The sequence below is a fragment of the Aotus nancymaae genome, unplaced genomic scaffold (assembly GCF_030222135.1).
Source record: "Aotus nancymaae isolate 86718 unplaced genomic scaffold, 86718_ANA_hifiasm-v0.15.2.pri h1tg000059l, whole genome shotgun sequence".
NCBI classification, from domain to species: domain Eukaryota; kingdom Metazoa; phylum Chordata; class Mammalia; order Primates; family Aotidae; genus Aotus; species Aotus nancymaae.
Genome location: NW_026988473.1, coordinates 58110728 through 58124627, shown reverse-complemented (window position 1 = coordinate 58124627; position 13900 = coordinate 58110728). Strand labels below are relative to the sequence as shown.

Sequence of the window (13900 nt, the reverse complement as noted above, 5' to 3'; positions counted from 1 at the left end):
AATATTGCAGTCAGGACACAATCACAAGTCTTCTAATTATAATTCCTGCATGCTTTTCACTACAGTATTGAACAAATAATGAAAATGAACCATTTTCTCAACTTTGCTTAAGAAAATATTCAGAAGTTAAACTGTCCTGAAATGATCTTAGATACCCTATGCATGGATTATATTTCTCCTCCTCTGAGCATGAAGGTATTAGTCTAAGTGACTAGTTAAAGACTATAGTTGAGACATTTATTTTCATTTCTCTTGGTTTCAGGTGCTCTCAGTAGCTCAGTGCTCCAGATATAACCCAAGAGTATGCAATTGGATACTCCTGGGAGGCAGGGACCAACCCTTGCAGCTATGCACGGGTAGTCCTTTGTCCAATCAAAACTAGAAATGATGAGAATGAAAACTGAGATTTGTTGCTCTGTATATCAAAACCAAAGCCTGAGTTATTGGTAAATACATTTAACAGTACTCTTTTAAGGACATTTTTCTTATCAAATACTTGATATGCTAAATATTCTTGTCCAGTTGATTTATTTTTTTCTCAGTGTGAGGTTTCTGTTGTTCTTCTCTAAACCTTTATTGTTCTTTTGATCTTGGGTTCACACTCCTCCACTCCTAGAGTGGTATGATAAGTATTAGTTTATCTGAAATTAAAACAATTTTTTAAGTTAAATTACTTTTTCCAGGTAGTTTTGTTATCTCTGTTGTAGTTTTTAAATCGATTGTATTTTCTATCAGTTGTATCACATTTTTTTATTAGGAAATACATGCACATGGTAAGACATTTTAAAGGTGTGAAAGGTTACCAGTCTCTTGTGTATCTTTACACAAGAATATATTTACTTGGGAGAGAGATCTAAGATGGCTGATCACTAGCAGCTTGGGCTCGTAGTTCCCAGTGAAAGCGCAGAGAAAGAGAGGACGCCACACTTTCAGACGAATATTTGTTGCTCACGGACCAGGAGATTCCCAGCAGAGGAGCCCCACGTGTAGCCAGAGCGACTCTTGTGGCCGGCGCGGCGGTTTAGCTGGCTCCTTAGCGTGCCAGTTTTTGGTGCAGAGTCCGGAGATTCCCGGGCAGAAAAGCACCATCAATCTTAACACCGCTGTTTTGGCCGGCGCAGTGGATTGCTCAGACTTTGGCACTGGGAATCAACAAGTTGGACGTCTGCTCAGAGACCTAGTTAGAAAGTTGGTAATTACAAAGACAACAGACGGATAAATATATAATGAAGGGAAGAAATCAGCGTAAAAAGGCAGAGAATACTCAAAATCAGAATGCCTCTCCCTCCACAGGGGATCGCAATTCCTCATCAGTAACGGAACAAGGCTTAATAGATTACACGTGTGTTCCAATAACAGAAGCAGGTTTCAAAAGGTGGGTGATAAGAAACTTCTGTGAATTAAAAGAACTTGTTCTAACCCAATGCAAAGAAACTAAGAACCTTGAAAAAAGGTTTGACGAAATGTTAACGAGAATGGACAATTTAGAGAGGAATATAAGTGAATTGATGGAGCTGAAAAACACAACACGAGAACTTCGCGAAGCATGCACAAGTTTAAACAGTCAAATTGATCAAGTAGAAGAAAGGATATCAGAAGTCGAGGACCAGCTCAGTGAAATGAAACGAGAAGACAAGATTGGAGAAAAAAGGATGAAAAGGAATGAGCAAAGTCTCCAGGAAATATGGGACTATGTGAAAAGACCTAATCTACGTTTGATAGGTGTACCTGAATGTGATGAAGAGAATGAATCCAAGTTGGAAAATACTCTTCAGGATATCATTCAGGAAAACTTTCCCAACCTGGCAAGGCAGGGTAATATTCAACTCCAGGTAATACAGAGAACACCACAAAGATATTCTTCAAGAAGACCAACCCCAAGGCACATAATTGCCAGATTTATTAGGGTTGAAATGAAGGAGAAAATACTAAGGGCAGCCAGAGAGAAAGGTCAGGTTACCCATAAAGGGAAACCTATCAGACTTACAGCAGATCTCTCAGCAGAAACCCTACAAGCCAGAAAAGAGTGGGGACCAATATTTAACATCCTTAAAGAAAAGAACTTTCAACCCAGAATTTCCTATCCAGCCAAACTAAGCTTTATAATCAAAGGAAAAATTAAATCCTTTGCGAACAAACAAGTACTTAGAGAGTTCACCACCACGAGGCCTGCTTTACAAGAGCTTCTGAAAGAAGCACTATACATATAAAGGAACAACCAATATCAGCCTTTCCAGAAATATATCAAAAAGAACAGAACATTAACACAACGAAAAATTTACACTAACTAATGGGCAAAACAGCCAGCTAGCATCAAATGCCAGTATTAAAGTTATATATATTTTAATCGGATAAAAAGCCAAAACCTATTGGTATGCTGCATCCAGACCCTTATCACATGCAACGATACACAAAGACTCAAAACAAAGAGGAGGAAGATTTATCAACCAATCAGAGAGTAAAAATAAACAAATAAATAAAAAGCAGGAGATGCAATTCTCGCCTCTGATAAAGTAGACTTTAAAGCAACAAAGAGCAAAAGAGGCAAAGAAGGACATTACATAATGGTAAAAGGATCAATGTAACAAGAAGAGCTAATGATTTTATAGATCAACGAGACAGAAAATTAACAAGGACATCCAGGACTTGAACTCAGACCCGGAACAAGTAAACTTAATAAACATTTATAGAACTCTCCACTTCAAATACATAAAACATACATTACCACCTCACACCTATTCCATAAGTGACTACATAATTGGAAGTAAATCACTCCTCAGTAATCGCATAGCACTTCATAGGTTTAAATGAAATATTGGTTGGCTGCTCGTTTGTTATTTTCTTCCCTTATTCCTTCCTGTTTACATCAGGTATAATTATTGGTATAAAAGAGGTTTTCAATACCCATTACTAAACTGCATTCTAGCCTGGGCAAGAAAGCAATACTCCCATTCTCTCTCTCTCTTTCTCTTCCTTCTTCCTCCTCTTCTTTATTCTTTTTCTTTATTCTTTCTCTTTTTTTCTTTCTTTAAAAAAAAAAAAGACCAGCCTGGCCAACATGGTCAAACCCAAAAAAAAAAAAAAAAAAAGAATATATTTACTTATAAAATATATTCTATACTAATAAAAGCTTCTTTGCATAATTCCTTTTATTTACACAGATTACATATATACAGTCAGCACTATTTTTTCCACTTAGCAGTTCATCTTGGATGTTGTTCCATATCAGTATAGCTAGAACTACTTATATTCTTTTTATCACTTTATTTTTCACCATTTTGCCATTATAAAAAAAACTTTATTAAATATTCTGTTGCATAGATCACTTTACAGACATAGATCACTTTACAGTTTATAGAGAATATAGATTAAGGAGTAGGCTAGGCTGGTGGCTCATGCTTGTAATCCCAGCACTTTGGGAGGCCAAGGTCAGAGGATCACTTGAGGCCAGGAGTTTGAGACCAGCCTGGGCAACACAGTGAGACCTTGTCTCTACAAAAATCAAAAAATTACCCCAATATGGTGGTGTGTGTCTCTAGTCTCAGCTACTGATGAGGCTAGGGCAGGAGGATCACTTGAGTCCAGGAGTTCGAGGCTGCAGTGAACTATGATTGTGCCAGTGTACTCCAGCCCGGGTGACAGAGTGAGACCCTGTCTTAAAAAAAAATGTAGAATAGTAGAATTTCGTGGAAAAAGGATATGTAGTACTTTTCTACTTTTTTGAGTTATTACTGAATTGTTTTCTGGTTAGCCATCCTATTAGCAACCTATTAACGTACCTAATTTCTCTCACTTTCACCAATGCAATGTGTTATGAAACATAAAATAATTTTTTTCAAGTTAAAAAGCTTTTTAGCATATACCCCTCTACCCACTTCTTAAAAAAGAAAATAAAAGTAAATGAAAACTATCTGTGTTGTAATTGTTTCTGATTAGATATGGCTGTGCTGGTGCTGGAAGTAATCACCAAACTTGACCATCTTCCAATTGGTAGAGTTCAGATCAATGGACTAGCCCAGCTTTCTCCAACCCATCAAATCAATGGATTTTTTACCATTGTGTCACCAACGTCTAAGAAACTTGGAGAACTCCAGGTAAAAATATATTTTAAGTATTTGCTGCATAGAATAAACTTTTTGGGCAGAGATAGTTGAATCTTTTTGTAGAATGAATAGGTGCATGGCTACCATATATCATGCTAATTTCCACCTCATTTTTTTGCTCATATTTTTACCCAGTAGACCTACTTCTGTTTCCCATTTATCCAAATCTTTTTAGTGCCATCTCGAGTTCCAAGAATCTTTCACACCTCCTACTGCATTCATTCTTCTTGTACTCCTTATTACATTCATAAAAGCATTAATTATATAATCATGTTCAGTTATAATTCCACATAGTTTCCAAAATTGTTTATTAGTAGGCTCCCTTTAATTCCTCTTCCTTTTAGTTTCTAGATTCCCTGAGAGGAAAGCCTTTGTTTTCTGCTTTCTTTGTTTTTCCTATAGCTTCTAACATAGTACTGAATAATAATTGCTTATTTGACTCATGTAAGTGGTATCTTTGATGTATTCATTTATTGCTTCAGCTTACTTTGTAAATTTTATTTCTAATTGACACATAATACACATATTTTTAGATTACAGTGTATGTTTAGATACATGTATACATTGTGTAAAGATCAAATCAGGGTATGTAATCCCAGCACTTTGGGAGGCCGAGGCGGGTGGATCACGAGGTCAAGAGATCGAGACCGTCCTGGTCAACATGGTGAAACCCCGTCTCTACTAATACAAAAAAAAATTAGCTGGGCATGGTGGCGCGTGCCTGTAATCCCAGCTACTCAGGAGGCTGAGGCAGGAGAATTGCCTGAACCCAGGAGGCGGAGGTTGCGGTGAGCCGAGATCGCGCCATTGCACTCCAGCCTGGGTAACGAGCGAAACTCCGTCTCAAAAAAAAAAAAAAAAAAAAAAAAAAAATCAGGGTAATTAGCATATCCATCATCTCAAACATGTATTATTTCTTTGTGGTGAGAACATTCACAATCCTCTCTTCTGGCTACTGTGAAATATACAATTCATTATTGTTAACTGTATTCACCTAATACAGTGCAATAGAATACCAGAATTTATTCCTCCTAACTGTACCATAGTACCCACTGACCCACCTCTCCCCATCCTTCCTCCCTGCTTACCTTCCCTAGTCTTTGTTAACCACTATTCTACTCTACTTCTATGAGATCTACTTTCTTTAGATTCTACGTGAGCGAGATCATGCAGTATAATATTTGTTCTTCTGTGCCTGGCTTATTTAATTTAACATAATGTCCTCCAGGTTCTTCCATGTTGTCACAAATGACAGGATTTCATTCTTTTTTATTGTAAATAGTATTCCATTGTATATGTATACATTTTTTTAAATCCATTCATTTGTTGGTGAATGCTTAGGTTGATTCCACATCTTGGCTATTGTGAATAGTGCTGTGATAAACAGAGTATAGGTATCTCATTGACATAGTGATTTTATTTCCTTTGAATATACAGTCATGGATTACTAATGATGGGGATATATTCTGAGAAATGTGTCCTCAGGCAATTTCATCCTTGTGCAAACATAATAGAATGTACTGACACAAGCCTAAATGATATAGCCCACTACACACCTAGGCTTGTGGTATAGTTTATTGCTCCTAGGCTACAAACCTATACATTATGTTACTATACTGAATACTGTTATAACGCAGTGAAGCCAGTTATAATAAAATGGTAAGAATTTGTGTGTCTAAGCATATCTAAATATAGAAAAAGTACATAAAAATAACAGTATAAAAGATAACAGATGGTATACCTATATAGAGCAGTTATGGATAGAGCTTACACGACTAGAAGTTGCTCTGGGTGAGTCAGTGAGTGGGTGGTGAGTGAATGTAAAGGCCTAGGACGTTACCATGTACTACTGTAGACTTTGTAAACACTGTGCACTTAGAAGACTATACCAAATTTACAAAACAATATTGTTCTTTAATAATAAATCAACTTTAGCTTACTGTACCTTTTTTTACTTTATAAACTTTGAATTTTTTTTAACTTCTTGACTCTTTTGTAATAACACTTGAAGCACAAACACATTTTACAGGTATGCAAAAATATTTTTTATATCCCTATTCTGTAAGCTTTTTTCTATTTTCAATTTTTTTTTAACTCTCTAAACATTTTTGTTAAAAACTTAGACACAAACACGTACGTTAACCTAACCCTACACAGGGTCAGAATCATCACTATCACTGTCTTCCACCTCCATATCTTGTCCCACTAGAAGGTCTTAGGGTCAGTAACACACATGGAGCTGTCATCTCCTATGATAACAGTGCCTTCTTCTGGAATAACACCTGAGGACCTGCCTGAGGCTATTGTACAGTTAACTTTCTTTCAATAAGTAGAAAGACTACACTCTAAAATAAAAAGAAAAAGTGTAACATAGTAAATTGTAAATCAGTAACATAGTTGTTTATTATCATTATCAAGTATTATGTATCATACATAATTGTATGTGCTATGCTGATAGTGCAGGTTTGTTTACATCAGCATTGCCACAAATATAGAGTAATGCATCGCACTACTGCATTACAACACTACAGTGTCACTATACAATAGGAATTTTTCAGCCTTATTATAATCTTATGGGACTACTATCATATATGCGGTCTGTTGTTGACAGAAATGTTGTTACCTAGCGCATGACTATATAATAAGTAGTGAAATTGCCGGATCATATAGTAGTTCTACTTTTAATTTTTGTGAGGAATCTTCATACTGTTGATCTTAATGATTGTGCTAATTTACATTTCCACCAACAATGCCTGAGTATCCTTTTCTCCACATCCTCACCATCATGTGTTACTTTTTGTCTTTTTTGATATTAACTGTTCTAACTGGAATGAGATGATATCTCATTGTCGTTTCGATTTGCCTTTCCGTAATCATAGTGATGTTGAGCATTTTTGTCATATGTCTATTGGCCATTTGTATGTCTTCTTTTGAGAAATGTCTATTCAAATCTTCTGTTCATTATTTAATCAGAAAAAAAAAATGTTGCTGTTGAATTGTTAGAGTTTCTTATATATTCTGGATATTAACTATTATCAGATGCTAAGTTTGCAAATATTTTCTGCCACTCAGTGGGTTGTCCCTTTGCCGTGTCGATTGTTTCCTTTGTTGTGCATAGCTTTTTAGTTTTATGTACTCCCATTTGTCTATTTTTGCTTTTGTTGCTTGCGCTTTTGAGGTCTTACCCAAAAAATCCTTGCCTGGATTGACGTCACGAAGCATTTCCCCTATGTTTTCTTCTAGTCGCTTTATAGTCCTAGATTTTAAACGTAGTCTAGTCCATTTTTAGCTTATTTTTGTCTATGATGAAAGGAGTCTAGTCTTATTCTCCTGCATGTGGGTATTCAGTTTTCCAGCACCATTTATTGAAGAGATCAACTTATGCTTTTTTCATACACTGTTACATGCCACTAACTTAGGATATACAGAGATAAGAGATGGCCCTTTTATTTAATTTTCCAGAACCCTGTATAATGCATATTATATGATAGATATGCATGAGATGCTGGGAAAGAACACAGAAGAGTTCCTCTTCTGTGGGGGACTCATTGGGAGCACTTTCTAGATTTCTGTATATGCAAACCCCTTAGAAATTCCTGAGAGGTTATACCTTGTCAATTGTATTCTAAAATTTATAGAGAAAATTAAATAGGCAAATAAGAAAATAGTCCAAAAAAGATAAGGAAAGAACATCTAACATTACCAGATGTAAGAATTTATTAATATTAAAAAATCATAAGCATATAATTTTGTCAGTGGAACAGAGTCCAGAAATAGATCCATCTAAGTGAAAAAAACTTAACATTTCTTTATTGTATTTATCCTATTCTCATTTATAATATATTAAATGTTAAAACAGTGACACTGTATATTGATGACTTAATGGTAAAGTGAATCTGGTTTAGTCATACTTTTCTGTTGATGATATAAATTTGCATCAGAACTGCCAGACAGTTTGGTATTATGTTTCAAAAGCCACATGAATTATTGTATATCGTTTACCTCAGTAATTCTACCCCTGGGAATTTACCTTAAGTAAATACTATAAAAAGAGAAGAAAGCTATATGCTTAAGTCTAGCAATGGAAATACATTTTTAATATTGGGAAAATGAAAACAATTTATTCAACAATATTAAAATTATAGTCTATTTGTGGAATCTTTTCTATCCATAGAAGATAAAATTGCATAGTTATGATTGTGTAGCAGCTGGAAAAATGATTATGGATTGATGACAAAGGAAAATTCAAATTAACATATGTTCATATGATCAATGACTAGGGAAAAAACAAGGAAAAATGAAATTGGGAGGAGTACAGGGTTCTAGGTAAGGTGGGTTTTCTTTGGGGTTTTTTTGAGACAGAGTTTCACCCTGTCACCCAAGCTGTAGTGCAATGGTACTATCTCGGCTCACTGCAGTCTCCGCCGTCTGGAGTCAAGCAGGTCTCCTACTTCAGCTTCCCAAGTAGCTGGGACTACAGATGTACACCACCATGCCCAGCTAATTTTTGTATTTTTTGGTAGAGATGGGGGAGTTCACCCTGTTGACCAGGCTGGTCTTGAACTCTTGACTTCAAGTGATCTGCTTGCCTTGGCCTTCCAAAGTACTGGAAGTACAGGCGTGAATCACCATGCCCAACCTCTAGGTAAGGTTTTACGTTTTTCTTTTTCTTTCTTCCTTTTAAGAGAGGGGATCTCACTGTTTCCCAGGCTAGATTCAAACTCCTGGGCTGAAGCAGTTCTTCTGCCTCAGCCTCCTGAGTAGCTATGACTGCAGGTGTGCTCCACCTAGTTTCTTTTTTTAAAAAAATTAAGATATAATTAAAAATAAAATTCACTTTCTTTTTTTTTTTAAAGACAGGGTCTTACTCTGTCACCCAGGCTAGAGTACAGTGATGCAATCTCGACTCACTGAGCCTTGACCTCCTAGGCTCAAGCAATCCTCCTACTTCAGCCTCCCTAGTAGTTGGGACTACAGGCACATGCCACCACCCCCAGCTCAGTTTCTGTATTTTTTGTAGAGACAGGGTTTTGCCACGTTGTCCAGGCTGGTCTGGAACTCTTTAGCTCCAGCAATCCGTCCATGTCAGCCTCCCAAAATGCTGGGATTACAGCTGTGAGCCACCACACCCGGCCAATTCACCCTTTTAAAGTGTACCATTCAGTGGTTTTTACAACCATGACTACTATTAAATCTAAAACATTTTATCACCCCAAAAAGAAACACTGTACCCAATACATCCACTCCTTGTTTTCCTCTTCCCCAACCCTTGACAACCACTAACCTACTTTCTATCTCTATGTATTTGCCTGTTCTGGACATTTCATACAAATGGAATAATATATGTGGCCTTTTGCAATAGGCTTTTTTTGTTTAACATAATGTTTCTAAGGTTCATCCACGTTGTAGCATGTTCAGAACTGCATTCCTTTTTGTGGGTGAATAATACTTGATGATATGGATATATCCCATTCTAAAGTTGACAGACATTTGGATTGTTTTGACTTTTTGACTATTATTAATAATGTTGCTATTAACATTCACATATAAGTTCTTTTGTGAACATATGCTTTCAGTTCTCTTGGGCATATGCCTACAAGTAGAATTGGGCCATATGGTAACTCTATTTTTAACTTTTTAAGGAACTGACAGACTGTTTTCCAGAATGGCTATCACTCTTTGTTCATATTTAAATGTCAGTTCATACAATAATATTTGTGTATTTTGTATTTGCAGTCAGGATTTGTTGGAGAATTGTTTTTAATAGAGCAGTGGAGACTTTTGTCAAATTTTGAATGACTGAGGAGTACAGAAATAAGTAGTGATTACAGTGAAGAAATAGAAGCTATAATTAAAGATGTGTTTCCTCTCTCATTCCACTATCTTGGAGCCTGTGGAGGCCTGCCAGGAACAGGACTCCTAAATGACAAATATGTCTAGAGTGCTGTGGTCCAAGACCATTTTTGCTGGCTAAAAGCTGGGTCTCTGGAACCAAAAGGAACCACAGCTCTTCTTAAAAATTGAAGGTGTTTATATTTCATCAGCCCTTGGTATGGTCAGTCTTTTAAATTTTTGCCAGTCTAATGAGTATGTACTAATATCTAATTGAGATTGTTATTTGTGTTTCCTGATGACTAACATGTTGAGTATTTTTTCATGGGTCATTCTTACATCTTCTTCAGGAGTTCACAGACTGCAATCCCCAAGCCAAATCTGGCTCACCACCTATATTTGTAAATAGTTTTATTAGGATGCAGCCTTGCCCATTCATTTATATATGTTCTATGTGGCTTTTATGCTAAGTGGCAAAGTTGAGTAATGAGACCATATGGCATGCAAAGCCTCAAATATTAGCTCTCTGTCCTATTCATAGGAAAATGTATCAACCCCTAATACTTTCTGTGGATTGTTTGTTCAAGTTTTTTACCCGTTTTAAAAAATAAGCTTATCTTCTTTAGTTTTGAGAGTTTTTTATATTAGGGCTATAAGTATTTATTTATTTATTTATATTTCCAGCCTTTGGCGTCTCTTTTTCTTTTATTTTTTTAATAAGCAGAGACTTTGTTTGGGCCAACCTTGAGGACTGCAGCCCAGAAACATAGATTCAAGTTGCCCTGAATATACACTCTCTGTTTTCGTTTCTTCCTTTATTTTCATGATTGTGTCTTTTGAAGAACAGAAGTTTTTCTTTTAATGAAATCAGGTTTAGACGATCTTACCTCTTATAGTTTATGTTTTTTATAAACTTAGGCCTACCTAAGAAATCTTCCCCTAATCCAAGGTTGCAAAGATTTTCTCCACTGTTTTCCCCTAAGATTTTTATAGTTTTGGCTTTTACTTTTAGGTATAATTTATGTCTAATTAATTTTTGGGTATACCTATAGTGTGAAATAAGGTCAGGATTTATTTTTTTCTATAATTGTATCTACTTGTTCTGTCACTATTTATTGAAAAGATTGTCCTTTCCCACCCGATTAAATTTTGTTTGAATATAGTCAATCGATTATATATGTGTGAGTCTATTTCTGGACTCTATTCTGTTTCATTGATCTGTATTTCTTTTTGTTTTTAATGGAATCCTTGTTGTAGATTAGTATTTTTGTCCTTAGGATAGTAACACTATATTACTGCAGCTTTATTGTAAACCTTGAAATCAGATACTCTTGAGCCCTCTGATTTTATTTTTGAAAATTTTGTCTATTTTAAGTTTTTTGCATTTCCTTATAAATATTAGAATCAGTTTATTAATTTCCACAAAAAATATCTGCTAGGATTTTGTTGATACTGTAGAATATACAGATCAAATTGGGAGAATTAAGTTCTTAGCAATATTGAGTCTTCCAATCCATGAACATTATAAATTTCTCCATTTGTTTAGCTCTTTAATTTTTTCTATAGTCTTTTATAGTTAGCATCATGCAGGCTTGCATATATTTTGATTTATCCCAGAGTATTTATGCTCTTTGTTGATTCTTGAGGATTTTCTCTGTAGGCAATGATATCATCTGTGGATAAAGACAATTTTACTTCTTTTCTACTCTATGCCTTTTATTTGTGTTATCTTGCCTTATCACTTGTCTTACTAAGATTTCCAGTATAATGTTGACTAGAGACCAGATATTCTCCCCTCATTCTTTCTATTAGTAGGAAAGCATTTGTTCTTTCACTTGTTTTTGTTTGTTTGTTTTGTTTTGTTTTTAAGAAACAGTCTGTCACTCTGTCACCCAGGCAGGCATGATCATAGCTCACTACAATTTCAAACTCCTGGACTCAAGCAGTCCTCCTGCCTAAGCCTTCTGAGTAACTAAGCCTTCTGACTGGTCTCAAACTCCTGGCCTTAAGCAATCCTCTGTCCTCAGCCTCTCAAAGTGCTAGAATTACAGGAGAGCCATCATGTTTGGCATCTTTCACTATTAAATGTGATGTTAGATATAGGTTTTTCATATTTGCCCTTTTTCAATTAGAAAAGTACCAAGTTTTAGGAATCCTTTTGCCAAATTTTCTGAGAGATTTTATCATGGGTATTGAACTTATCAAATGTTTTTCCTGTATGTGTTAGGTTAGTCATTTGGATTTTTTTCTTTTAGTCTGTTAATATGACCTATTTTATTGATTCTTTTCTGAAAACGAAACCAGACTATCAGTCTTATGATGAACACTATGAAGTCATGTGGTATTAGCTATTTTATATATTATTAAATGTGATTTAATGTTTCATTGAGGATGAAATGAAACATTACATTTTTATTTAGGAGGGATGTTAATCTGTAGTATTGTTTTGTTGCATTGTCTTTGATTTAAATGTGAGGGTAATGCTGGCATCATAAAATTATTTTAGAATAGTTCCTCCTCTGTTTATTGGAAGAGTTAACATAGAATTGATTAAATGTCTAGTAGAGTTTACCAATGGAGTTAAGTGGGTTCTGAATTTTTCTTTATGGTGAAGGTTTTTAACTACAACTTTAATTTCTATAGTAGATTCAGGGCTATGTAGGTCATCTTTCTTTTTGAGTGAGCTTTGGTAGTTTGGTTTTCAAATAATTTGTCCATTTCATTGAAGTTGTTGAATTTATTGGCACAGAGTTGTTTATAACATCCCTTTCTCTTTTTAAACGAAAGCAATTGTGATTCTATCTCCTCTTTCATTCCCAATATTAGTAATTTGTTTTCTCTTTTCTTTTTCTGGATTAGGCTGGATAGAAGTTTAACAATTTTATTAATCTTTTCAAGGAGCCAGCATGTGATTTCAAGAGACTTCAAAGTATCTTAGACTGCTTGACATTTTTCTACCAGTAACTTTGTTTTTTTCCAGTCTTTTCATCCTCTGTGTACTCCATTTTATAATTTCTATTACTCTATATTCATATTTATTAATCATCTTGTGCAGTATCTAACCTGCTTCTAACCCCATCAGTCATTTTCATTTCAAATATTTTCATCTCTAAAAGTTACATTTCCTTTTTTTTTTTTTTTTTTTTTTGAGATGGAGTTTCGCTCTTGTTACCCAGGCTGGAGTGCAATGGCGCGATCTCGGCTCACCGCAACCTCCGCCTCCTGGGTTCAGGCAATTCTCCTGCCTCGGCCTCCTGACATTTCCTTTTTTAATGTATATTTTCTTTTTCTCTTTGCAGTCACATTTTCTTTTACATCCCTAACCATTAGGAACATCTATATGATAACTGTTTTAAGGTCCTGTCAATTTTATCACCTGTCATTTGAGGTCTATTGATTAATTGTTCTGTGGTTATAGGGCATGTTTTCCTGCTTCTATTAATTTTTTTTGAATATCAAACATTGCAAATTTTATATTTTATGCACTTGATTTTGCCCCCCTTTAAAGAGCATTGTCGTCTGGGCACAGTGGCTCACGCCTGTCCTAGCACTTTGGGAGGCTGAGGCAGTTGGATCAGTTGAGGCCAGGAGTTTGAGACCAGCCAGGCCAACATGGTGAAATTCTGTTTCTAAAAAAAATACAAAAATTATCTGGGCGTGGTGGCACATGCCTGTAATCGCAGTTACTAGGGAGGTTGAGAAGGCTGAGGCAGTAGAAGCACTTGAACCTGGGAGGCAGAGGTTGCAGTGAGCCAAGATCATGCCACTGCACTCCAGCCTGGGTGATGGAGTGAGACCTTGTCTCAAAAAATTTTTTTTAAAAAGAGTATTGGATGCTTACAGGCAATTCAGGAAGACTTCCCAGTACTAAGTACATGAGTTGCCGAATTGAAAAAGTCTCCTGAGGAACTTATCTGTATCCTCATTCATACAAACTAATTGTAAAAAATCCGAAACAATCAGGG

The 13900-nt window shown here is 35.6% G+C and overlaps 1 protein-coding gene across 3 annotated transcripts in view; it reads left to right on the top strand.

Moving 5' to 3' along the window:
• The window catches only part of C2CD3 (C2 domain containing 3 centriole elongation regulator), a 155497-nt gene that overhangs the window by 7759 nt on the left and 133838 nt on the right, over positions 1-13900 (top strand). For 2 of the 3 annotated variants that reach the window (XM_021675069.2, XM_064365284.1), the window contains exon 3: positions 3937-4094. The exons of the other annotated variant lie outside the window; for it this stretch is intronic. In XM_021675069.2, the coding sequence (XP_021530744.2) occupies positions 3937-4094 (158 nt within the window). The remainder of the gene's footprint in view (positions 1-3936; positions 4095-13900) is intronic. 3 annotated transcript variants of the gene reach the window in all.